Below are 26,612 nucleotides of genomic sequence, written 5' to 3' on the forward strand. Positions count from 1 at the left end.
TATCCCCTGCTGCTGCCTACGCCTGCCGCTGCCTACGCCTGCCGCTGCCTTCACCCACTGCAACCCCCGTTGGCGCCACTTACCTCCTTCCGCCGCTCTCAGGTACCGGCCTCCGCTCGCTGCCTGCTTGTTTTTCTTCTTTTTCGCCGTTTCCGCCGCCACTGCCCCGGTCACTCTTTCCCCTCCTCCCGCTTCCCTGTTCCGGTCCCCGCAGTCCCGCCTCCCCTCACTGCCCATTGGCTACCCAGCCTCCCGCCTCCCTGCTGACCCTCCCTCCGGGCTCCTACTTATGACGCCCCTTCCGCGACCGCGCAGCGGATGCGCGCAGCGGGAGCGCCGATTGAGCGCCGAAGGTGCGCCAAAGGTAAGCCCGTCTGCGCCCGTCCGCGCCTGGCCCGCGCCCAGCGCCAGACTCCCTGGTCCCCGCGCCCGCCAGCCCCCCCGCAGGATCTACGACTTCGCTACGCTCATCGCACTCAAAACCGCCCGAGCCCCCGGATGCTACCGAGCGTCCCCGCGACGCACCCATGGACCCTTCACCTGCCGATCCTGCAACTTCTCTTGCCTCCAAACAAGCACCACGCCCACCAAGACGGACAACAGCAACCACCTCAAGTGCATCCTGCTCAACACCCGCTCCGTCCACAGACACGCCATGGAACTCTGGAACCTCCTCGACACCGCATCTCCGGACGTCGCCTTCCTCACGGAAACCTGGATGAACGACTCTTCAGCCCCCGACATCGCCATAGCCATCCCGGACGGCTACAAGATCATCAGGAAGGATCGCGTCAACCAGACCGGAGGAGGCATCGCCATCGTACACAAGAGCACCATTCGCATCTCGACTGACTCCATCGACGTATTCAACGCCGCCGAATACCTGCACTTCCAGATCCACACCGACCCCAAGACTACCCTCAGAGGCACCCTCATCTACAGACCCCCGGGACCACGCGCACAGTTCTGCGAAGACATCGCCGACTTCATCAGCCCTCACGCCCTCCCCTCCGCCGACTACATCCTCCTCGGGGACCTCAACTTCCACCTGGAGAACAACAATGACCGCAACACCACCGCCCTGCTGGATAACCTCGCCAACCTCGGACTTCAGCAACTGGTCAACACCCCCACCCACTTCGCCGGCCACACGCTCGACCCACTCTTCTCGTCCAGCAAGCACGTCACCTTCAGCCACTCCACCGGACTTCACTGGACCGACCACAGCTGCGTCCATTTCAGCTTCAGAAAGAACGCGGTCCACAATCACCCGAAGCAGGCTCCCCACAGAAACTGGAGCAAGATCACCGCCGACCAGCTCGCCACCTCCCTCAGCCAGAGCTCACCTGCCAGGACCACGGACCCTAACACAGCTGCCCTCGACCTCACGCAGTGGCTGACCTCCTGTGCCGACGACCTCGCCCCACTGAAGAACCCCCCCTCCAGACCCAGAAGCAAGAAGGCCCCCTGGTTCACCGACGAACTCAAGGACTCCAAGAAGGCCTGCCGCACCCTCGAGAAGGCCTGGCTCCTCAACAAGACCGCCGACAACAGAACAGCACTCAAACTCGCCACTCGCAGACATCACCAGCTCATCCGCACCACCAAGAAGAAATCTCTGCGGGAACGACTGGACAAGAACGCCCATGACAGCAAGGAGCTCTTCAACATCGTCAAGGAGTTCTCCAACCCCAGCACCGGCAACAACGACATCACTCCCTCACAGGACCTCGCGACTCCCTCGCCTCGTACTTCCACCGCAAGATCGCCGACATCCACAACAGCTTCGACATTTCACCCCCGCACCCATCGGTTGTACCTTCGCGCCCCGCCGCCACCCTCCAGACATGGACCGAGGTGACCCCCGAAGACACGTCACGCATGATGAACACCATCCACTCCGGATCTCCGACCGACCCGTGCCCCCATCATGTCTTCAACAAGGCAGCCTCTACCATCGCACCCCACCTCCGAGACATCATCAACACCTCCTTCAACACAGCAACCTTCCCGGAGAGCTGGAAGCACGCCGAACTCAGCGCTCTGCTGAAGAAACCAACAGCGGACCCGACCGACCTCAAGAACTACCGCCCCATCTCGCTCCTTCCTTTCCCGGCCAAAGTCATCGAGAAGGTCGTCAACAAGCAACTGGCAGCCTTCCTCGAGACGAACGGATCCCTCGACCCATCACAGTCCGGATTCAGAGCCAACCACAGCACCGAGACCGCCCTCATCGCAGCCACCGACGACATCCGAGCCCTGCTCGACAACGGCGAAACAGCGGCACTCATCCTCCTAGACCTCTCCGCAGCATTTGACACTGTCTGCCACCGCACACTAGTCCAACGCCTCAACGACACCGGCATCCAAGGGAAGGCTCTGGAATGGATCATCTCATACCTCTCCGGCAGAACACAGAGAGTACGCCTCCCTCCGTTCCGCTCCGAGGCCACCGAAGTCATCTGCGGCGTCCCGCAAGGATCGTCGCTCAGCCCTACTCTCTTCAACATCTACATGAAACCCCTCGCTGCCATCGCACGCCAACACAACCTCAACATCATTTCCTACGCCGATGACACCCAGCTGATTCTCTCCCTCTCCAGAGACCCCGACACCGCCAAAGCCAGCCTGCACGAAGGGATGACAGACGTCGCTGAATGGATGAACATCAGCCGCCTGAAACTGAATACGGACAAGACAGAAGTCCTCATTCTGGGACCATCACCCTCCGCATGGGACGACTCCTGGTGGCCCCCGGCACTAGGCACCGCACCTGAACCGACGGACCACGCACGCAACTTGGGCGTCATACTGGATTCCTCCCTATCGATGACCAGACAAGTCAACGCCGTCTCCTCAGCTTGCTTCCACAACCTCCGCTTGCTCCGAAAGATCTTCCGATGGATCCCGACCGAGACCAGGAAGACGGTCACCCACGCTCTCGTCACCAGCAGACTAGACTACGGAAACACCCTCTACGCCGGTACTACAGCCAAGCTTCAGAAAAGACTTCAGCGTATCCAGAACGCCTCCGCCCGACTCATCCTGGACGTCCCCCGACGCAGCCACATCTCGTGCCACCTGAGAGACCTGCACTGGCTCCCTGTCAACAAGAGGATCACGTTCAGACTCCTCACCCACGCACACAAGTCCCTCCACGACCTAGGCCCAGGGTACCTCAACAGCCGCCTCACCTTCTACACGCCCACCCGCCGGCTACGTTCCGCTAACCTCGCCCTCGCCGTCGTCCCTCGCATCCAGAGAGCCACCGCTGGAGGAAGGTCATTCTCCTACCTGGCAGCTAAGACTTGGAACTCCCTACCCGTCCACCTGCGGATGACCCAGGACCACCTGGCCTTCAGGAAACAGCTCAAGACCTGGCTGTTCGAGCAGTAGCAGACCCCCTTCCCCAAGCGCCTTGAGACCCTTACGGGTGAGTAGTGCGCGATATAAGTTCCATGATTGATTGATTGATTGACGAACGTCTCCATACCTCCTACCTAGATCCACAGCCCTTCTCTCCGACACCCTCCGAAACCGACGTTTTGGAGGACTACATGGGTGACGACGTCCCCTACCCCAAAGAGATGGACCCTGAAGGCCAACAGGACCCTGACCAGGCTTGGGATGACCCTGTAGACCCGGGTGCACCTATGGATACACAGGACACGCAGATATATGGCGCGAAAACGTCTCCCACAGAGGATACTGCCGCATTCAACGCCCTCATTGAACGTGCTGCGGCCAATCATGGTGTGCAACTCCACTCTGACACAATCGAGGACGATTTTCTAATGGATACTTTCGCATCCTCAGAAAGGAATATCAAAACTCTACCCATGTTGAAAGGTGTCCTCAAACCAGCAAAGGACATTTTCAAAGAACCCACCAGGCCAAGAGTAATAAACCCCAGGATCGACAAGAAATATAGGTCGGCGCCTGGGGACCCTACGTACATTAGAGGCCAGTTGCCTCTGGATTCCATCGTAGTCGCTAATGCTCGCAAACGGGCGCACTCGCAGACAACTGGGGATGCTCCTCCCCCGGACAAAGAGTCCAAGGTGCTAGAGACCTCCGGCAAACGGGTTGCAGCCCAGGCAGCTAAAATATGGCGTATTGCCAATACCCAGGCGCTCCTAGCTCGCTACGATCGCGCACACTATGACACATTAGAAACCCTACTCCAACATCTCCCTGACCAATACAAAGAGGGAGCAGAGATCCTCATCAGGGAGGGACAACTCCTCACGAACGCATCCATTAAGTGTGCACTGGATGCCGCAGATACAGCTGCCAGAGCAATAAACACCAGCGTCATGCTACGACGACACGCCTGGTTACGAATCTCCGGATTCAAACCTGAGGTTCAAAATAACATCCTCAATCAGCCGGTCAACCCCGACTACTTATTCGGACCAGAAGTTGACACCACACTAGAGAAAATAAAAAAGGACACAGACACTGCAAAGTCCATGGGGGCTCTCCAAACGCAGACCTTTCGGAGTGGCTCCTTTCGTCGCCCCGGAAATAGAGGAGCAGGTAGAGGACAGGGGTCACAGCAAACCTACAACAAGGGCAACACACAAAGTACCTACGATAAAAACACCCGGGGTGGTTATCGTGGCTCCAGCACAAAGGGCAGAGGACGCGGATACGGCAATACCAGGTCCTCCCCCAAGAACAAACAGTGACGCCCTCTCCCTTCCTCCCGACCACATAACACCTGTCGGGGGAAGGCTACAAAAGGTTCCTGTCCACGTGGAACACCATCACCACGGACAGGTGGGTCAAAGATATTATCAAACACGGTTACTGCCTAGAATTAACCTCCACTCCACCCACAATACCGCCAAAACACCGTCCTATGTCCTCAGAGCACTTAGCGCTATTACAGCAGGAAGTGCTAAGTATGCTGGAAAAAGGCGCAATAGAGGTCGTACCCGTCCACGAGCAAGGTACGGGGGTGTACTCCCTGTACTTCTTAATACCAAAAAAGGACGGGTCACTCAGACCTATACTAGACCTGAGACCCCCTCAACCGCTACAGTCTCTCAGAGCATTTCCACATGCTCATCCTACAACAAGTCCTCACGCTGCTCAAACAGGGAGACTTCCTGGCCACGCTAGACCTCAAAGATGCGTATTTCCACATACCCATTCACCCCTCACACAGAAAATATCTCAGGTTCACTATTCAAGAGCAGCACTACCAATTCAAGGTTCTTCCCTTCGGCGTGACAACAGCACCCAGAGTTTTCACAAAGTGCCTAGCTACTGTGGCTGCACATCTACGGAGGCAACACATTCACGTCTACCCTTACCTGGACGACTGGCTTGTTCAGGCAAAGTCAGCCCAGCAATGTGCCAGCCACATGTCCCGCACCAATCACCTTCTTCACAGTCTGGGGTTCTCACTAAATTATCCGAAATCACATCTCTAACCCGCACACGTACAACAGTACCTAGGTGCGACCATAGACACTCTGGCAGCCACAGCTCAGCCAAATTTAGTGAGGATCAACAGCATGCAACTGCTGATTTCCAAGTTCAAACCCCAACACTCCCTTCCTGCGCGAGTGTTCATGCAGTTGATAGGCATGATGGCCTCCTGCATTTTCATAGTCCCACACGCGAGACTACATATGCGCCCGCTTCAGGAGTGCTTAGCACGTCAATGGAATCAGGCTCACGGGCAACTAAAAGACCTAGTGTTGGTGAGCGGTCGGGCATACAACTCTCTGCATTGGTGGAATCCACAAAACCTTTGCAAGGGCCGACCGTTCCAAGAGCCTGTTCCACAAATAATACTGACAGCGGACGCGTCTCTCCAGGGATGGGGAGCTCATGTACTCAACTACACAGTGCAGGGACTATGGACAATACAACAAAAGAAGATGCACATCAACCTTCTAGAACTGATGGCAATCTTCCTGGCAATGAAAGCATTCAAAGTACATTTGTGCAGCAAAGTCGTGTTGATCCGGACGGACAACATGACTGCCATGTACTACATATCAAACACAAAAAGAGGGGGGGGATCTAGGAGCTAAAAAAAGGTCCAGTGTCCATGCTCCCAAGACTAGGTATATATTACCAGGAGGACAAAGTTCCTGCGGGCAGGTGCAAAAATTCACCCGAGCCCTTAAAAATAAATAAGGAGTGAAAGAGTTCCTAGTTTGAAGAACCACTCAGGTAAGTGGAGGACCACTCTATGTCCTCTGTTGCCCTCACACACCCCGAAAGGTGTCATGCTTCATCATCGGGCGGTTGCTCCTCGTAGGGCCGGCGCTGCAATTCCCTACGGGCCCCCGAAGGGTCACTTTTTCGGAGATCTTTTAGGAACCGCCGGATGGTGCATGTGGGTATGTGGAAAGTGGATTCTGTATGGAGGGTAAAAAAGGTGCGTGCAAGTGAGTGAAAAACATGGAGGGTCATCATGCAGCAACTTGTATAGATGTACCCTGAGCAGAATTAAACTGCTAAAAAATTGTGACCCTGAAGGCACAATCTGCCCATGGATCAGGGATCAAAGGCCAACATGTTTCGCGCCTCTTTCGCCTAAGAGGTCGGTGGCGCTTCGTCAGGACCAAATTCTTAACAATAAGTGCACGTGAAAAATAAGTAAATCGAGTTAAAATACCCGCAATATCGGTCTGGGCAAACGCCTGTACACCCTCAGTGTGGTAACAGGTCAACGATGAAAAAATCGCTCCAGGTCAATATCTAGGAAAGGAGAAGAGAAGAAAAAGACCACAGGGATGTGTATCAGAAAAACTTAATACAACATAAGTGTGCCACAGTCGTGTGCACATCAACCCCAAGCCAACGCCAGGACACAAGGCCAGGATATATAGAAAGGCACCAACACCATGCACGGCATCTGACAGAATTACCCACCCAACAGTGGTCGCATCATGGCATGTCAAAAATGTAAACTGGTCATCCATATGTAGGGCCAAGGAAACATAATCTCACCAAATATGACACAATCCTAATCCCAAAAGGGGGAAGGCTCGCCCCTGGTGACAAAAATAGAAGCTATATTGACAGGGTAAGACCTTACCTAACCGGTTCATAATACAAAAACCAACAGCTAGGCGTGTGGAATTCCTGCAAATTATTGGGAATTCAGCCCGGGTCGTTACACCGCTGTACCGCCCCCATCCATGCGGCTGCCAGTAATGATCTGCCCACGGCAGCACTTGCCTCTTAAATAGGTCACGGGAACTCGTCAAAAGGTGATTCCTTTCACCGGGTCAATTCAATTTCCGGGTCCCGGGCTTGCAACAAAGCACATCTGCGCATGCGTATAGCATTCTTGATAGTGCGCGTGCGTGTGAGAGGGAAACTAATCCCCTGTGCCCCGGTACGGGCATACCATCGTTATTTAAAATATGTCACTCAAACGCAATGTCAGAAAATAGCGTAATGAAGATATCATGTGCAACCATTGTTGAAGATGGTATGTTGCAAAATTACCTTATTTTAACAATGTATATTGGTGATTAACAGCCAGCACACCACATGAGAGGTTAGAATGCACTATAGCTTCTAACCAATGGAAAGGGGGCGAGTAATAAGGAATGAGATTTGTTTACATTGTGAATGCCCCCAGAGGACCAACCCCAACAAGATTGCTGCCATATGAAACACAGTAGGGTGTGAGTAGAACAAGTAGTGCCAAACCCTTGTCAAGGGACAACTCGTGCATTACCCAAATCAAGGTTGTGGTTGTGAAGGATTGTGTACCCCTAGAAAAGGAACTAAAGATAAATGATCCCACGGCTACACCGCCGTACTCAATATATCAAACACAAAAAGAGGGGGGGATCTAGGAGCTAAAAAAAGGTCCAGTGTCCATGCTCCCAAGACTAGGTATATATTACCAGGAGGACAAAGTTCCTGCGGGCAGGTGCAAAAAGTCACCCGAGCCCTTAAAAATAAATAAGGAGTGAAAGAGTTCCTAGTTTGAAGAACCACTCAGGTAAGTGGAGGACCACTCTATGTCCTCTGTTGCCCTCACACACCCCGAAAGGTGTCATGCTTCATCATCGGGCGGTTGCTCCTCGTAGGGCCGGCGCTGCAATTCCCTACGGGCCCCCGAAGGGTCACTTTTTCGGAGATCTTTTAGGAACCTCCGGATGGTGCATGTGGGTATGTGGAAAGTGGGTTCTGTATGGAGGGTAAAAAAGGTGCGTGCAAGTGAGTGAAAAACATGGAGGGTCATCATGCAGCAACTTGTATAGATGTACCCTGAGCAGAATTAAACTGCTAAAAAATTGTGACCCTGAAGGCACAATCTGCCCATGGATCAGGGATCAAAGGCCAACATGTTTCGCGCCTCTTTCGCCTAAGAGGTCGGTGGCGCTTCGTCAGGACCAAATTCTTAACAATAAGTGCACGTGAAAAATAAGTAAATCGAGTTAAAATACCCTCAATATCGGTCTGGGCAAACGCCTGTACACCCTCAGTGTGGTAACAGGTCAACAATGAAAAAATCGCTCCAGGTCAATATCTAGGAAAGGAGAAGAGAAGAAAAAGACCACAGGGATGTGTATCAGAAAAACTTAATACAACATAAGTGTGCCACAGTCGTGTGCACATCAACCCCAAGCCAACGCCAGGACACAAGGCCAGGATATATAGAAAGGCACCAACACCAAGCACGGCATCTGACAGAATTACCCACCCAACAGTGGTCGCATCATGGCATGTCAAAAATGTAAACTGGTCATCCATATGTAGGGCCAAGGAAACATAATCTCACCAAATATGACACAATCCTAATCCCAAAAGGGGGAAGGCTCGCCCCTGGTGACAAAAATAGAAGCTATATTGACAGGGTAAGACCTTACCTAACCGGTTCATAATACAAAAACCAACAGCTAGGCGTGTGGAATTCCTGCAAATTATTGGGAATTCAGCCCGGGTCGTTACACCGCTGTACTGCCCCCATCCATGCGGCTGCCAGTAATGATCTGCCCACGGCAGCACTTGCCTCTTAAATAGGTCACGGGAACTCGTCAAAAGGTGATTCCTTTCACCGGGTCAATTCAATTTCAATTTTTTTTGTTTTTTTTGTTTGATATATTGAGTACGGCGGTGTAGCCGTGGGATCATTTATCTTTAGTTCCTTTTCTAGGGGTACACAATCCTTCACAACCACAACCTTGATTTGGGTAATGCACGAGTTGTCCCTTGACAAGGGTTTGGCACTACTTGTTCTACTCACACCCTACTGTGTTTCATATGGCAGCAATCTTGTTGGGGTTGGTCCTCTGGGGGAATTCACAATATAAACAAATCTCATTCCTTATTACTCGCCCCCTTTCCATTGGTTAGAAGCTATAGTGCATTCTAACCTCTCATGTGGTGTGCTGGCTGTTAATCACCAATATACATTGTTAATATAAGGTAATTTTGCAACATACCATCTTCAACAATGGTTGCACATGATATCTTCATTACGCTATTTTCTGACATTGCGTTTGAGTGACATATTTTAAATAACGATGGTATGCCCGTACCGGGGCACAGGGGATTAGTTTCCCTCTCACACGCACGCGCACTATCAAGAATGCTATACGCATGCGCAGATGTGCTTTGTTGCAAGCCCGGGACCCGGAAATTGAATTGACCCGGTGAAAGAAATCACCTTTTGACGAGTTCCCGTGACCTATTTAAGAGGCAAGTGCTGCCGTGGGCAGATCATTACTGGCAGCCGCATGGATGGGGGCGGTACAGCGGTGTAACGACCCGGGCTGAATTCCCAATAATTTGCAGGAATTCCACACGCCTAGCTGTTGGTTTTTGTATTATGAACCGGTTAGGTAAGGTTTTACCCTGTCAATATAGCTTCTATTTTTGTCACCAGGGGCGAGCCTTCCCCCTTTTGGGATTAGGATTGTGTCATATTTGGTGAGATTATGTTTCCTTGGCCCTACATATGGATGATCAGTTTACATTTTTGACATGCCATGATGCGACCACTGTTGGGTGGGTAATTCTGTCAGATGCCGTGCTTGGTGTTGGTGCCTTTCTATATATCCTGGCCTTGTGTCCTGGCGTTGGCTTGGGGTTGATGTGCACACGACTGTGGCACACTTATGTTGTATTAAGTTTTTCTGATACACATCCCTGTGGTCTTTTTCTTCTCTTCTCCTTTCCTAGATATTGACCTGGAGCGATTTTTTCATCGTTGACCAGTTACCACACTGAGGGTGTACAGGCGTTTGCCCGGACCGATATTGAGGGTATTTTAACTCGATTTACTTATTTTTCACGTGCACTTATTGTTAAGAATTTGGTCCTGACGAAGCGCCACCGACCTCTTAGGCGAAAGAGGCGCGAAACATGTTGGCCTTTGATCCCTGATCCATGGGCAGATTGTGCCTTCAGGGTCACAATTTTTTAGCAGTTTAATTCTGCTCAGGGTACATCTATACAAGTTGCTGCATGATGACCCTCCATGTTTTTCACTCAATTGCACGCACCTTTTTTACCCTCCATACAGAACCCACTTTCCACATACCCACATGCACCATCCGGCGGTTCCTAAAAGATCTCCGAAAAAGTGACCCTTCGGGGGCCCGTAGGGAATTGCAGCGCCGGCCCTACGAGGAGCAACCGCCCGATGATGAAGCATGACACCTTTCGGGGTGTGTGAGGGCAACAGAGGACATAGAGTGGTCCTCCACTTACCTGAGTGGTTCTTCAAACTAGGAACTCTTTCACTCCTTATTTATTTTTGAGGGCTCGGGTGACTTTTTGCACCTGCCCACAGGAACTTTGTCCTCCTGGTAATATATGCCATGTACTACATACAGAAGCAGGGAGGAACACACTCTCCACAGTTGTCTCATCTGGCTCAGAGCATGTGGAAGTGGGCCATTCAGAGGAACATGTTCCTCATGGCGGAACACCTCCCCGGCAAGGACCACCAGATGGCGGATCTGCTCAGCAGACACAGCCACCAAATGCACGAGTGGGAGTTACACCCATCAGCATTCCAACCGTACTTCCAGCAGTGGGGTCATCCGGAGATAGACCTATTCGCCACAAGCGAAAACGCAAAATGCCAAAGCTTTGCCGCCAGGTTCCCACATACGCAGTCGCAGGGCAATGCGATATGGATGAACTGGTCCGGCAGATTTGCGTACGCTTTTCCCCCAGCACCATTGATACCGCTGGTGGCACGCAAACTCAGACAACACTCACTAACACTCGTCCTGGTTGCTCCAACATGGGCACGCCAACCATGGTACACCACCTTTCTCGAACTTTCCGTGGTGCCGCATCAAAGGCTGCGGATCAAACCCGCGCATTTGACGCAGAACCATGGAGAGATTCAGCACCCAGATCCGCAACAGCTGAACCTGGCAATCTGGCTCCTGAAGTCCTAGAGTTTGGCTACCTAAACCTGCCACCTGACTGTATGGACATCATTAAGGAAGCTAGAAGACCCACTACCAGAGCTTGCTATGCAGCCAAATGGAAAAGGTTCGTCATTTATTGCAATAACAATGACATTAACCCGCTAGACGCATCCATCCAAAACATAATTTGTTACCTCTTACACCTATACCGATGCAATCTGGCATACACCTCAATACGTGTCCATTTGACCGCAATATCAGCCTATCTCCAGAACAGGCAGCACCTCTCTTTATTCAGAGTGCCTGCCATCAAAGCATTCTTGGAAGGACTCAAACGTGTAATTCCTCCAAGCCACCCACCAGCTCCAATGTGGAACCTCAACTTGGTCCTCACACGCCTGATGGGTCCACCCTTCGAACCTCTACACTCATGCGAGATTCAATTCCTCACCTGGAAAGTAGCTTTCCTAGTAGCGATCACTTCTTTGAGGAGAGTTAGTGAACTCCAGGCACTAACCGTTCAAGAGCCATTCATATAGGTTCACACCAACAGGGTCGTACTACGTACCAACCCCAAATTCATGCCCAAGGTGATATCGCAGTTCCACATGAATCAAACTATCGAACTGCCTGTTTTCTTTCAAAACCCACAAACTGTCGCGGAAAGAGCACTCCATACACTAGATGTAAAGAGAGCCCCCATGTACTATATAGACAGGACTAAAGTCTTTAGGAAAACAAAACAACTTTTCGTTGCCTTTGCCCCACACCACAAAGGTAACGCCATCTCCAAAGCAGGTATAGCCAGATGGATCGTTAAATGTATTCAAATTTGCTATCAAAAAGCTAAACGCACATTAACGATTCCCCCACGAGCCCACTCAACACGTAAGTTAGGGGCCTCCATGGCTTTCCTGGGAAACATTCCTTTGCATGATATATGTAGAGCAGCCACCTGGTCCACTACACATACATTTACCAAACACTATTGTGTAGATGTGCAATCAAAACAGCAGGCAGCTGTAGGACAGGCTGTTCTCAAAACTCTTTTTCAGACCGCTGCAGCTGGCACTGGTAGCCGCCGCTAATAGAGGGTACTGCTATATATTCTATGCTTAGATATGAATTCAGCAGCCCACATGCCTCGAACTGAATATGCTACTTACCAGTATGCATCTGTTCTTGGCATGTAGGGCTGCTGACATTCATATCGCCCACCCTCCTCCCCGGCGCCTGTAGCAGCTGCAGCTCTCAGAATTACTGTAAGCATGGTCATCACTTTCTGTATCTACTCCATCACTGCCACAATGGCGAAAAACAATCTGAGGATGGAGAGGATGCCCATGCGCACTGTGGTCCAGGGGAGGAGTCACCTATCTCAGGATACTTCGAAGACTCTTCCAGGACAACAACGTGCAAACATCCGGACCCAACACTAGGCGGCGATCTATGCACAGATATGAATGTCAGCAGCCCTACATGCCAAGAACAGATGCATACTGGTAAGTAGCATATTCAATTTCTTTAATGTTTCCACCAATGTTAGCGATGTTGCAGCAATATCCGTACTGTCCCCGCAATGGTTCACGGGAGCAGTGTGTTGCTGCGATATTCGTAATGCACTGGCGGTCGCAGCGTCCTCGCGAATATTGCATGCAATCAATTTTAGATGCAGAACACAACCATTTCTCTAAACAAGGGGTCAGAGTATCTCCACCCTGACACCTTATGTTAGTTTTCACACAAATTTCCAGCCCCAGGAACTGTTCCCGAATGATAAAATGGCAGCTGCACCTTTCTGTTCAGGTTGCGTCCAGCCAATCAGAGCACTCCCGTTGGCGCTTGCATTCGCAATCAATCGCAAAACCACTGCAAAATATCCGCGGCCAGAGATCTATAATTTTTAGCTTAACATTTCTCAAAAATGTCTGGACGGATTTGCACCAAATAACAAAAAGCACAATCTGCGTAACAACATCAAACTTTTTGCCAGATTTGGTGTTTTTCCGTCAAGTGGTTTGGGCTGTAGGTTCGACAACACGCTCCTAAGGGAATTCTCATTACAAACGCACCCTTTTTTCGTGCCATTACTTCTGTCCCCACAGCACGGACCACCCCCAAACTTTCCATGACACACAGAACCTACTTTGACGGGAGACTTTCTTGAAGATTGGTCAAACCACACTAAAGTTATAGGCAAGTCAAAAAATGCTTTTCCTTTGGAAACTAGTTCCTAACTAGAACTACCTACTGGCAATCGCCAGTAGGAGATATATATATATATATATATTACCTACTGGCGGTCGCCAGTAGGTAGTTATAGTTAGGACCACGTTTCCATAGGAAAACCTCAACATTCTATTTTGAATAACTTTGGCGCCGGTCGACGAATCCTCGCGAATTTCTCAAAATAGGTGGGGCGCTACGCTCCGCTCCTACCCTGAAAGTCTCGGGGGGATTCGTCAAGCGGGGGCTGAGATAAAAGGGGGGTCCCAAAACGCGTTTTTCCCATGCATTTTTCCATAGGACCTTTAGAACGAGCTACAGCCCGAACGGCTGAACAGAATTACTAGAAATTTGGCAGAGAGGTAGTCCCTAGGTCAAGGAAGTGCCTTTTGTAGGTTTGGTGTAAATCTGTTCAGTAGATTCTGAGAAAATAGCCTTTAAATCAATATATATATCTGAGCCCGCTTACGGTACGCTTACCGTACGCTTACCGTACGCTTACCGTGGCGTGCGCGAGCGCGATTCTGATTGGCTCTTAGATCTTAGTAAACATTCGAATCGGCCGAAACCAGGAAGCGGCGTCCGCCATTTTGTCTCTCGCACTGAGTGTTGTTTATCAAACATGATGGCCAAAAACATGTTACGGGGCTGTTTTGACAACTCCCTCCCACATAGTCATGTTGAGGGAGTCCCCAAACATCCCCCAAGAGCAAAAACGGTTTTATTTTTTTTTCGGCAATTTCGCGGGGTACGCTTACCGTACGCTTACCGTACGCTTACCGTAAGCTTACCGTACGCTTACGGTAAAAAAATAAAAATAAAAAAAACACTATCCACACTTACCCCACCCCCTGTGCTTTTGGTGGCCGCAGGCCACCAAATGTGCAGGGCTTATTAATAGAGAAAAAAAACGTAATTTTGGCAACATGAAATTATAAAATCGAAATAAAAAAAACACTATCCACATTGACCTCACCCCCTGTGCTTTTGGTGGCCAAAGGCCACCAAATGTACAGGGCTTATTAAAGTTGATAAAAACCGTGCACGGAACGAACTGCGTTAAGTGGGCGCGCACGCCACAAATGGCGTAAAGTAACTTAGCATTTAAAAAAACGTACAAATTCACTGAAAAAACCATAGGTTTCACACACGTTATAGTTAGGAAATAGCATTTAAAAAACCTTGCTAATTCACTGAAAAAACCATAGGTTTCACACATGTTATAGTTAGCTGGACATTTTACTGATAAAAAACCAATGAAATTCCCCCGTTATAGTTACTGTAGGCAACTATAACTCACGCGACCGTAATCCTCTGCTGATGACATATGTGTCTTTATGAAAAAAAAATATTTGTAATATATGTATAGCTAAAATTTAATGGAAGAAGATATGGGCAAATAAGTGTCTAAATACAGTATTCGCATCAGCAGAGGATTGCGGTCGCGTGAGTTATAGTTGCCTACAGTAACTATAACGGGGGAATTTCATTGGTTTTTTATCAGTAAAATGTCCAGCTAACTATAACATGTGTGAAACCTATGGTTTTTTCAGTGAATATATATATATATATATATATATATATTACCTACTGGCGGTCGCCAGTAGGTAGTTATAGTTAGGACCCTCTTACCATAGGAAATCCGCAACATTCTATTTGGAATAACTTTGGCGCCGGTCGACGAATCCTCGCGAAATTTTCAAAACTAATGGGGCGCTACGCTCCGCTCCTACCCTGAAAGTCTCGGGGGGGATTCGTCAAGCGGGGGCTGAGAAAAAAGGGGGGTCCCAAAACGCGTTTTTCCCATGCATTTTTCCATAGGACCTTTAGACACAGCTACAGCCCGAACGGCTGAACAGAGTTACCTGAAATTTGGCAGAGAGGTAGTCTACAGGTCAAGGAAGTGCCTTTTGTAGGTCTGGTGTAAATATGTTCAGTAGATCCTGAGAAAATAGCATTTAAATCAATATATATATCTGTGGCAGCTTACGGTGCGCTTACCGTGCGCTTACGGTAAGCTTACCGTACGGTGCCGTGCGCGAGCGCGATTCTGATTGGCTGTTAGATCTTAGTAAACATTCGAATCGGTCGAAACCAGGAAGCGGCGGCCGCCATTTTCTCTCTCGCACTCTGAGGGGGGGAGGAAAAACAAAGGCAAAAAACATGTAAAGGGGCTGTTTATACAGCTCCTAACCACCTAGCCTTGATTAAGGTGTCCCAAAAGAACCCCCAATGCAAAAAATTCAAATTTATTTTTTTTCGAAAAAACGCCGATTACGCTTACTGTACGCGTACGGTAAAAATTATTTAAAAAAAAAAACTATCCTCACTTTCCCCACCCCGTGTGCAAAAGGTGCCCGAAGGGCACCTTTTTTTGCATGGCATAATAAGTAAAGGAACATTTAAAATATTACCTTTCACAACAAAGCGCATAATATGTCCTCCATGTGCGGACGGTGCGCGAAGCGCATCGTGCGTACATGGCCCATCCAGCGTAACGTGGGCACGCGGTGCGCTACCGTGCGTGCACGGCACTAACTGCGTAAAGTGGGCGCGCGGTGCGCGAAGCGCACCGTGCGCGCACGGAACGAACTGCGTTAAGTGGGCGCGCACGCCACGAACGGCGTAAAGTAACTTGGCATTTAAAAAACCGTACAAATTCACTGAAAAAACCATAGGTTTCACACACGTTATAGTTAGGAATTAGCATTTAAAAAACCTTGCAAATTCAGTGAAAAAACCATAGGTAAAACACATGCTATAGTTAGCTGGAGATTTCACTCATAAAAAACCAATGAAATTCCCCCGTTATAGTTAGTGCAGGCAACTATAACTCACGCGACCGCAATCCTCTGCTGATGACATATGTGTCTTTATGAAAAAAAAATATTTGTAATATATGTATAGCTAAAATTTAATGGAAGAAGACATGGGCAAATAAGTGTCTAAATACAGTATTAGCATCAGCAGAGGATTGCGGTCGCGTGAGTTATAGTTGCCTGCACTAACTATAACGGGGGAATTTCATTGGTTTTTTATGAGCAAAATCTCCAGCTAACTATAGCATGTGTTTTACCTATGGTTTTTTCACTGAATTTGCAAGGTTTTTTAAATGCTAATTCCTAACTACAACGTGTGTGAAACCTATGGTTTTTTCAGTGATATATATATATATATATATATATATATATCCGCTATTAATAGCTTTACTAGCTCCATCCTCGCTCGCCATCATGGCAGTGGGGAAAAAATAAACAATATAACAATGGAGCCGTTGAAAATGCGTAGTCTCTCGAAGAGGAGGAGAGTCAACATCACTTCAGCTATAAAAAGACTTTGTTGAGGAAAAACAGGTTGTAATGTCCAAGTCCCACTCTAGATGGTAGAAGTGTACATAGCATGTGATTCTTCAGCACCTCATGTTACAAATAGATGCTTACAGGACAAGTAACGTACTCCTTCAATCACATCTCTGCGAGTTAACAAACTACAAGCCTCACTGTGAAGGAACTTTTCATCGAGGTAAAAGAAGATAGTGGTGTTCCCCAAATAAAGCTGGTTTTCTGCAAAAGGTTTTCCCCCGTTTCACATTAGTCAGACTACTAATTATCACATTTTCTTTCCACAACCCTTGCAAATTGCTGAAAGAGCATTAAAAACATTTTCTGTCAAGCGAACACTCTTATGTAACCAACCTATAAGTCAAGCCTCACAAGACAGATTGACAAATGTATTCAAATCAAATCAAAGATAGCTTTATTCGATTTTACATTAAAATCATAAAAGCAGATAGTAACAATTAATGTTTAAAAATCTATATACAATACATAGTTCGTAAGTACCAAAACCCCTTGCTCCAAGGGTGCAAGGATAGAACAACAGTCATACAAACTCATGAGGATTTCAATCAAACCATGGTGGATCTGCATCTAATCACATATTTCAGGTACCTAGACACAGCGGTAATAGTCATTTCATCAGATAAGGTCAAGAATTTAAATAATGCTGGTCTGCATTGTCTCAGGTTCCAAAATTTAAGGAGAGGTAGTAAATATCTTTTCCGCCCCCACTCGTAAAATCTACAGAACAAAACGGTGTGAATGATTGATTGGGTGGAAGAATCATCACACGGACAAGTCGTTAATTGCGATGACCAATCACTTTGGGTAGGAAAAGTTAACATCCTGAAAAAACTTCCAGTTCTCAAACGAGCTAAGAGCATTCTGCTATAACTTGTCTGATCGGGTGACAAATAAAGCGGTAGCCCAGGATTTTGCAGCAGGAATTGATGATAAACAACAGAGGCCTTTTTTCCCGCGAGGCACCAGCGTCGATCTTCCAGATGGGCAAGGCAAACTTCTTTCAGAGCCTGTCTGGAGATCGAAGACATTGTCTCCGGGGAATCATAAAATTCAAGGCGTCCGATATTCTTAAAAAATTCCTGAACATAAGAGAGCCACTGGATCTTTGTAGAGCCTTCAAGTTTGATACAATCAGCAATAATCGCCCTATTAAGAGCAGTTTCTGCTGTAGTCCAGATCTTATGCCACAACAAGATAGGACTGATTTTAACTAGATCCGAGACAAATGACAAGGCTAGTTCTTTGTGACAAACCTAGGAAGAGGTGGAGCGGGGAACAGCGAGCAGGTAGCAGAGAAAACCATTTTCCTTTATTTGAATTTCATGGCAATCTGCAACCCCCCATATACCAGCTCCGTACACAGCCGTCGATACACATTTCGCCTTATATATGTCAATCAGGATGCGTACTGGCCTACCCCCTAGCTTATGCCTATCTTTGATTTTTCTAAGTGAATATTACAGGTAATATTGACCTTGTTCGAGGAGCGCATAGTGTAGGTCTTTCCAATATTAATCCTAAGGCCCCTATCTCCCATGTATGCCGAGAAGCTGGTTAAGGCCTTCTGGAGGCCGGTTTGTGTTCGGGCCATAATGACCGCATCATCGGCATACAGAAAGATAGGGACGCGTTCACCATCTATTTGCGGGTAATCCACCTCTTTTTTTAATAAATGGTCTGTCACCCCATTTATATATATATATTAAAAAGAAAAGGAGCCAGGATACATCCCTGGCGGACACCTTTCTCAATTGGGAATTTCGCCGTGCATTCTCCCAGTTTTCCATAGCGGACTTTAGCCCCTGCTCCTCTATATAGCTCTTTCAAAAAATTAAGAATATTAAAATCAATACTAAGATCTGCTAAGGTAGCCCACAAAATATCATGATTCAAGCAGTCGAAGGCCGAGCTGAGGTCTACAAAGGTCATAAATAAATTTCCCCTCTTTGCTGCCGAATATTTACCTATTACTAAGGCCAAGTTTAGGCCTTGTTCGACAGTGTCAAGACCTGACCTAAAGCCGTACTGGAATTTCGAAAGAACGGTTTTATCCTCAGCCCATGATTGGAGGCGATTTAAAAGAATTCTGCCCGCTACCTTCATTAGCGAGTCAAGGAGGGAGATTGGCCTATAGCATTTAGGATCGTTTCTGTCCCCCTTCTTAAAGATGGGGACTACAATAGCTTCCTGCCAGGTAGTTGGAAAACCCTTGATGTTACAACTGTTTAAAACGTTGGTCAGGAGCGGTGCCCACAGGGCGACGTTATCCTTATAGATGTCAAGTGGAATACCGTCTGGTCCCGGGGCTTTACTATTTGAACTATCTGCCAATCCTAATTCCACCTCGTCTGAAGAGAAGACTACATTGAGGGGAAATAGGACTAATGCATCAGGTTCTGTGGTGCTCGTAACTCCCACCAATGAACTCATTAGTCCAGTACGAGTCTCTTGTTTGTATAACTCGGTGAAATGTTTAACCCAAAGCGTTTCTTCAATGACAATCTCTACCTGGTCAGAATTTCTCTCCACAAAAAATGGGGCATTGACTGCATTCCAAAATGCAGTCGTATCTTTTAATGCACTTGCTTTTAATAGGGCTTCCCAGGCAGAGTGCTTCAGATCCTTCCTCCGTTTTTTTAAGGCATCCTTATAGGAAGCTCTGGCTACTCTAATATCTAGCTGGTTTCTTGTTTTTTTTTTTTAAGGTTTGGATCAAATGAGAATGTGCTTTGGTGCACTCTTGATTAAACCATCTCTCTATTCTACTGTGACCCCCCTTTTCGTGCTGTACCAGTTAATTTGTTGCTAATGTGGACTGAAATCTTGTCAAAAGCTGCAATGACCTTGGTGGGGTTAGGGTTCTCCTCTAAACAGGTCATAAAATCATTTTTCTGTTCTGCTACCAGGTTCCCTAAGAAGTTAGTCGGATTTACCTTACTCCATTTAATAACGTATCCATTGGTTCTAGCCAAGGAAATCCTATGTAAATAGATATTTTCCACCACATTGGTGGCTTTACTGCCTCTCTGCCCTATTTCAAAACTAGAGCCAATTGGATAGTGGTCACTAAGTGCAATGTGCTCTAAGTTAAACGAGAGTACACTGCGGTGATAATTGTTAGAGACCAATGTAAAGTCTATAATAGTCCGGGACCCCCGCCCACAAAAGGTGGGTTCGAAATGGATCGGAGGATCACAAAGTTCATTTACATAGCCCAGGTCCCACTCAAATAGAAAATGGTTTAGTAAATTTCCGAGTACAGAATGCTCAAAATGAGTACAGGGATCACCCCTAAGATTCACCATGCCACATATCTCCATATCACTGTAGATACATAAATGGCAATTAAAATCCCCCGTTAAAATGATAGTGTTCTTTTTGGTCAGATCCCAATCCCTTACGGATAGCATCATTTAATTCCTCTAAGGTCCTTTGTAAAGCGGCCTTTGGGATATTATTGTAGAAATTAATCAGGAGGATAGGGTGGTTTTCGGCTGACCTTAGGGAGAGAAGTTGATAGTATTGAGATCCCCCGTTGGGTAAGCATTTACTGGTTATATTACTTTTATTTCGATATGTAGGTACATAGCCCCCCAGAACACCTCCCTCTATAGTTAGTTTGCGCTGCAAGGAAATGTGTGCGAAACCCCACCAAATGTATCTCATCCTTCACCCAACATTCCTGCAGGCAAATTACTTCAAACCTATCTATAAGTTCCACAAAGATAGGGTCCCTAATTTTGTTTGAAAGGCCCGCTATGTTCCATGATAATAATCCCATCCTAGTCTTTTGGGCACGTCGTGATGATCCTATGTCTAGCGTGGCGGGATTCGAAGTATAACCTGGGCTTAATAAAGGAGCCAAAGTCATCTCATCATCCCTTATGATCTCAACAGGAGACATACTACATGCTGGACTAACTATCCTGGGCGGCTCAGTTGAGGTTTTAACTTGTAAGCTTAACCATGGGTTTTCGTTTACTATGGGGCAAAGAGGGTTGGAGGGTACTACTTGTTCCGTGTATTCCGTATTCAAGTGTGCTTTGCTAAAGCTAACCATTCACTCCACACTGTGCCTAGAGCACATACTACTGAGAAAAAAAACTCTACTGCTGCCTTAGGAAACATCCTGTTTCCAAATCTCTTTAAAGCTGCAACTTGATCTACTCCTTATTCGTTTACAAACCACTACTGAGTAGACATTCACACCCTACAAGAAGCACGGGTGAGGCAAACCGTTAATAAAACCTTGTTTCAAGCAACTTCCATATCTGCTTGCAATCTACTACTTTATGGCAGAGAGTTCTGCTTTTTATTCTTTCCTAGCATGTGATCTACAGCATTGACAGCAAACCGAAAGCGTCACTTATATGTAACAATCGGCTTGCAGCTGATACTGTGAATTTGAATGCGCTCTTCCTAGATGCAAGCCTATGTTTCAATGTTTTTTTCACTCTGTGAACACTCAGTTCTGCTTCTCAACACTCCACGTATCTTCTCTCACCTCTTGTGGGAGACGAGGAACAATTTAATGTAGTTTCTTGTCCTGGTGCATTGTGGGTTTCGGAGAGGACTGATGGGTCTCCTCAAAACCTAAACTACTTTGGAGAAAAACCTCTTGCAATGTCTGCTCCCGACATTAGATGGCAGGCGAGTGCAAGCATGTGATTCTATAGCACTATAAGCTGCAAACAAATTGTTACATGTAAGTAATGTTTTCCTAATGTGTCACTCCCTTAGCTATCTTATTGTAGGTAGTGTAAACATTGCACATTTCCTGGTAAATAATAACATTATCTCACTTAAAAAATGTTTAATTTGATGGTTTTAAAAGATATTTTGACTTTTAACAAGTCTAAGAGCAAACATGGTTTTATTGTAAAACATGAAATTTGCTTTGGTGTTGTCTCTGTCTTTTCAGTTATGTATTTTTAGTACTTGAACTATTTTGAGCTTTAAAATTTGTAGTGTCCTCCATTAATGTTGTGATGTGTTAATGGTATTCTTCTTTCCTGCCAGGAACAAATCATCAGTCTAGTTAATCAGATATGTGGAAAAGTATCTGGTAAAAATGGCAGCATCGAGAACGGTATTAGCAAGCCAACACCAAAAAGAGGACCACGCAAACGAGCAACTCTCGATGTGCCATCTTCGAGACTCGCAACACCCAGTTTATCATGAAGATGCCAACACTCTAGCGTTTTGTTGATTATATAAATATATATATTTTTTTTGTAATTATTATACCATAGTTTGGAGTACTTGCTGTAGAATACAAGCTGTCTTTGCACTAGCTCTAAGGAAGATTTTTTTTCTTCTGGTTTTAGAGAAGTAATTTTGTTTTAGCATTAAACTGTTGAACTATTTTTTTTGTACTTGGCTACTGCAGTGAACATTTTGCAATTGCAGTGCATTCACTGTTTTAAAAAAAAAATGAAATCAGCCAGTGGGGCGGTTAACACATTATTTGTATGGTCCCTGTGGCTGTGAATCAAAAGCCTTTCTTGATTCTGTGAAAAAAGGCATTTAATCCATTTTGAATAGGTTGAAGTTTGATGTGTTTTTGTATTATTATTTTTCCCAGCCAAGGGAACAGATTTTCTAGCGAGAAAGACAAAACTTGAATGAACCTGCTCCACTTGCCTGTGTTTTATTCTGTCATGTGCAAGATACGTTTTGTACATTTTTTTTAGAAAAAAGAATTTGGGATGGAACAAATGCATAAAAATATTTAAAAATCTCTGGAAAAAATAGAAACCCCAAACCTTATTTTTTGAGGTAATGGCAGCTGAAGATTGGCAAAATGATGAAAAAATAAATATTGTTCTCTTTTACCAGCACATCACTATGCATCTGTTTAAGGAGAAAAACAAATAAAAAATGACTGCCTGCCTTGGAGGAGTTGCGTGCGTGCGTGTATGTGTGGGGGGAAAAATCTGTGCCTGATTTCATTAGGAAATCCATTCTGTTATTTTTTGGTGCTGTTGGCTACTTTGTCAAAAAAAAACCCTCAATAGCATCTTTTATAAAAGAGAAAAGGAAAAAGAAAAAAAGTGATGGAACCCTAAATAGGGCTTCTCGTTAATGGACGTGCAATCTATAACATTCCATATTCATTCCACTGCTGTTTTCACAACTTTACAACACAGTCAGCATTAATCTTTCATCTTTTAAGACATTTTGTGTTCCATGATATTACATTTAGAGCCACTAGAAGGTCTGCGTTATTTGTTTTTGAATGTGAAAATGCATTTCCTCTCATCTTGTCTGTTTTTATTTCTGTATGTCTCGCAAACAAAATGAAAAAATGACAGATCTTTTTGTATATATGCCTGTAAATTGTTTTAAATACTTGAGCCTTTCTTGGGGAATGGGGTGGACAGGGGTCGGTGACAAAAAAAAGATGAAGAAAAAGCCTTACATTTCAGTTTCTTCATCGGCTGGATTTGATGCTTACAGGGTTTTTCTTGTAACATTTCTATAAGTGCTGCTTACATCACTGAACAATGACGACAAATAATAAATGGAGTAGCTGTTGCCCTTTTTTTTTTTTTTTAATGGTTCTATACATGTGAAGTTGAAGAGAGAAAAAAGGGAAACATTTTCACAAACTGTTCCATAATTACAATTCAACAATGACGTAGCTACTCATATTGCACTGAGCTTGCCAGTGGTGACTGTCGGGAAAGTCCTAAAACACAATCTGTTGGTTTTTGGTGCAAAAGACTGAACTGTTTGGAATATTTAACAATAACATAAACAAGTCACGTGTTTTCCAATGTGGTTGTCCAGTTTTTATGGCCTTGCTGTGTACTTTCCCCCCCTTTTGACAGTGAACTTCTGTGACTCTGGCTTACAGTTTGAGATTTAATTTATTAGCACTGCTCTGCTCTCTTTCCTTGTGCGGAAAGACTCCATGTTGTTTATTGCCAGTTTTTGTTTACTTTTCAGGTTTGTACTACAAGGTTTAATAAAAAACGAAAACATTTTGGATACTGTTGTTTTTAGTTCATGTGCTTCCGCTGTATGTGGTATTAATATTTTACTCATTGCTGGTAAGTCAGTCCTGATAAATTGAGAAAACTGAAGTCTTCTGGTCCTTGATATGCACGTGTGTAATAGTAGCAGTTTTTGTTACCGCATGAAGAATCATGATTTTAAAACGAATTGATCTAGTATTAAAAATGTCTTAAAGTTCAGATTAGTTAGGGTGAGTTAAGCAGATGCGACCCATGAGGGGCTGCAGTTGCAACCAGATTATATAATTGTTCCCTGAAGCTAGTACGGTTCTATGACCCCTGGAACCAATATGACTGGATGCGGGCCAGGGGAAACAAGAACACTATATTATTAACCACGCCCCCTAATTTATGTTATTTAGTACTTTAATCCAAACGAATAAATAATCCACTGACTACTGCAGAATGGCGTTGGCCGCATAAAAAGTTGAATAGCTAAGTTTACTAACTGCCACAAATCAATGAAAGGTGGAAATCATTTCCTGTGTCTATTGCATCGCTCAGACTCTGATGATGCAGAGTTCTTTTTATTTGTTTGAAGTTGAGAGATTGTGGATGAATGTTTGAGTTTTAGGGTTGTTTTTAGGGGGCGGGTAAGGGGTTGGTATCTACCCATTTCATTAAGTTGTAAATTGTTTGTACGAATCAGATATATTGTGATATATTGATGAAATATTTAAGCACTTGTTTAAGGACTGTCAAATTGGATAAATACAACCTTTTTTTGATATAATATGCATTTGTAGGATAAAACATTTATAAGCGTTTCTCTTTGCATTCACCTCTGCAACAGTTACTGTATTGGTTATTAATTTGTATTCAGTACTGCATGAAATAAATTAGGGGATATCAGGCTATTTCTAACATCTCGCCACAGGGTATGGTGGCGCAAGCAAACTTCTCTGAACACACCCCACCCAGTGACGACGTGCGAGAAGGTAGGCTTAGGTAGCCTGTTAAACATTCCATAGACCAATATCAGTCTGTATTGTCCGAGTCATGTTTTGTTTAGTATATTCACTGTCGCTAAAAGGGCTCATTCATACCTACATGAAGTCTAGATTGGATCTTGCCCTGGAATGAGTGTGAACTGGCATGGCCGTTTGCAGCAAGATGACCAGACAAACATGCTGCCTCAAAAAAAACAAAAAAACTGCATAAGTAAGTTGGGAGAAAAAAGAAAAAAATTAGTTCTCTTCTTTTCCGTTCCTGACTGCTGCTGCTCTCTCCTTTGCAGCGCCAACTGGGTCAGTGCTAAGCTCTTTACTGTCTCAACTACATATGGCTGTTTTATCTCCCTTGCAGATTATGTATGCTTATTGTGACACTGGGACATATGGATGTAATCTGCAGAGAGAATGAAACTAACTCTAGCAAAGCTTTATGCAGATGATACAGTTTTAATTGCTTGCACCGCTAAAGGTTTACAAAAACTTCTTACGCTTTTTAGGTCTCGCCTACGCAGCGCGCATGCACTGCATAGGAAAAAGACCTTTTGGTATGGATTCGCTTTTCGCCCTAAAAACGTGCACGCGTTGCATTGCTTTCAATGGCAACGTGTGCACATTTGGCGATTCCCTTGCAGGAGCGTGATTTGACACCATATGTTTGTAATTAACTTGCAAACATATGGTGCCCCTGCTCGCTCCCGCAAGGGAAAAGTTCTGCGAGTTGTTTTTTTAAAACTTTGGGTTTTTTTAAACTTCGAAACTGAGTGCAGCGCCGCTTTACGAACACCACGCTCGGTTTATTGATATATTTAACTTTAGCACTGAGCACAGCACCCACTTCAAGGACACCGCGCTCAGTGTTGAAGTTAAGAAATATATAAAGAAACCGAGCGCGGTGTCCGTGAAGCGGCGCCGCGCTCAGTTTTAAACGTAAGCATTTGCAATGCAATCAGACCGATTACATTGCAAATGCTTGTTATTAGTTTCATGAGTAGCCTTGACATGACGAAAAAAAATTCAAAGTCACACGTCATGAAGTCCACCGAGCACGAAAACCATGAAATACTTAGTGGATGGCCATCACATTAGCCAGGTAGACACGTTTCGATACCTGGTGGTCCAATTGGATTCTGGGTTAAATTGGCACTCACTTATTACCCAGAATGTTTTGTCTTTTAACAGAGCGATATTTAGAATACGTGATTTTTCCCGGAGGCTTGGGTGCACTCACATACAATCGATCCTGGAAATTTACAGTGCTAAGTGCATCCCAATAGTGAGTTATGGCAGTGGAATGTGGGGGTTTGGCTGGGGGATGCCCAAATTCCAGTAGCCAAAAGTAAATTCTTAAGGGGTCTTATGGGTGTTCCAAAAAGTGTACCTCATGAAATTGTTCACGAAGAACAAGGCTTAGATGATGCTAGAGCCGAGGTAAGTCTAATGAAATACTCTAGGGAGCAACTATTAGCCATAGGGAACAAGGTCAGTGGGGGGAAGAAAGTTACTGTGACCCCACAGCCTAGCCTGGTCCTTGAGTGTGGCTTGATTAACTGCCGCTCCTTAGCAAAACACCATCAGGAAGTTTTTAATATGGTGGAAGATCTGCACTTGGATGTGTTATTCCTCACGGAGACGTGGTGTAGTGATGACTCCTCGGTGGAACTAGGGTTTGCTTGCCCG

The 26,612-nt window shown here is 46.0% G+C and overlaps 1 protein-coding gene across 3 annotated transcripts in view; it reads left to right on the top strand.

Moving 5' to 3' along the window:
• The window catches only part of JARID2 (jumonji and AT-rich interaction domain containing 2), a 671,808-nt gene extending 647,852 nt beyond the window's left edge, over positions 1-23,956 (top strand). For all 3 annotated transcript variants that reach the window (XM_085607031.1, XM_085607030.1, XM_085607032.1), the window contains exon 18: positions 21,983-23,956. In XM_085607031.1, coding sequence (XP_085463157.1) covers positions 21,983-22,001 — 19 coding nt within the window. In that variant the 3' untranslated portion in view covers positions 22,002-23,956. The remainder of the gene's footprint in view (positions 1-21,982) is intronic.
• The last annotated feature ends 2,656 nt before the right edge of the window (positions 23,957-26,612 follow it).

The sequence above is a fragment of the Triturus cristatus genome, chromosome 5_2 (genome assembly GCF_964204655.1).
Source record: "Triturus cristatus chromosome 5_2, aTriCri1.1, whole genome shotgun sequence".
Lineage (NCBI taxonomy): Eukaryota > Metazoa > Chordata > Amphibia > Caudata > Salamandridae > Triturus > Triturus cristatus.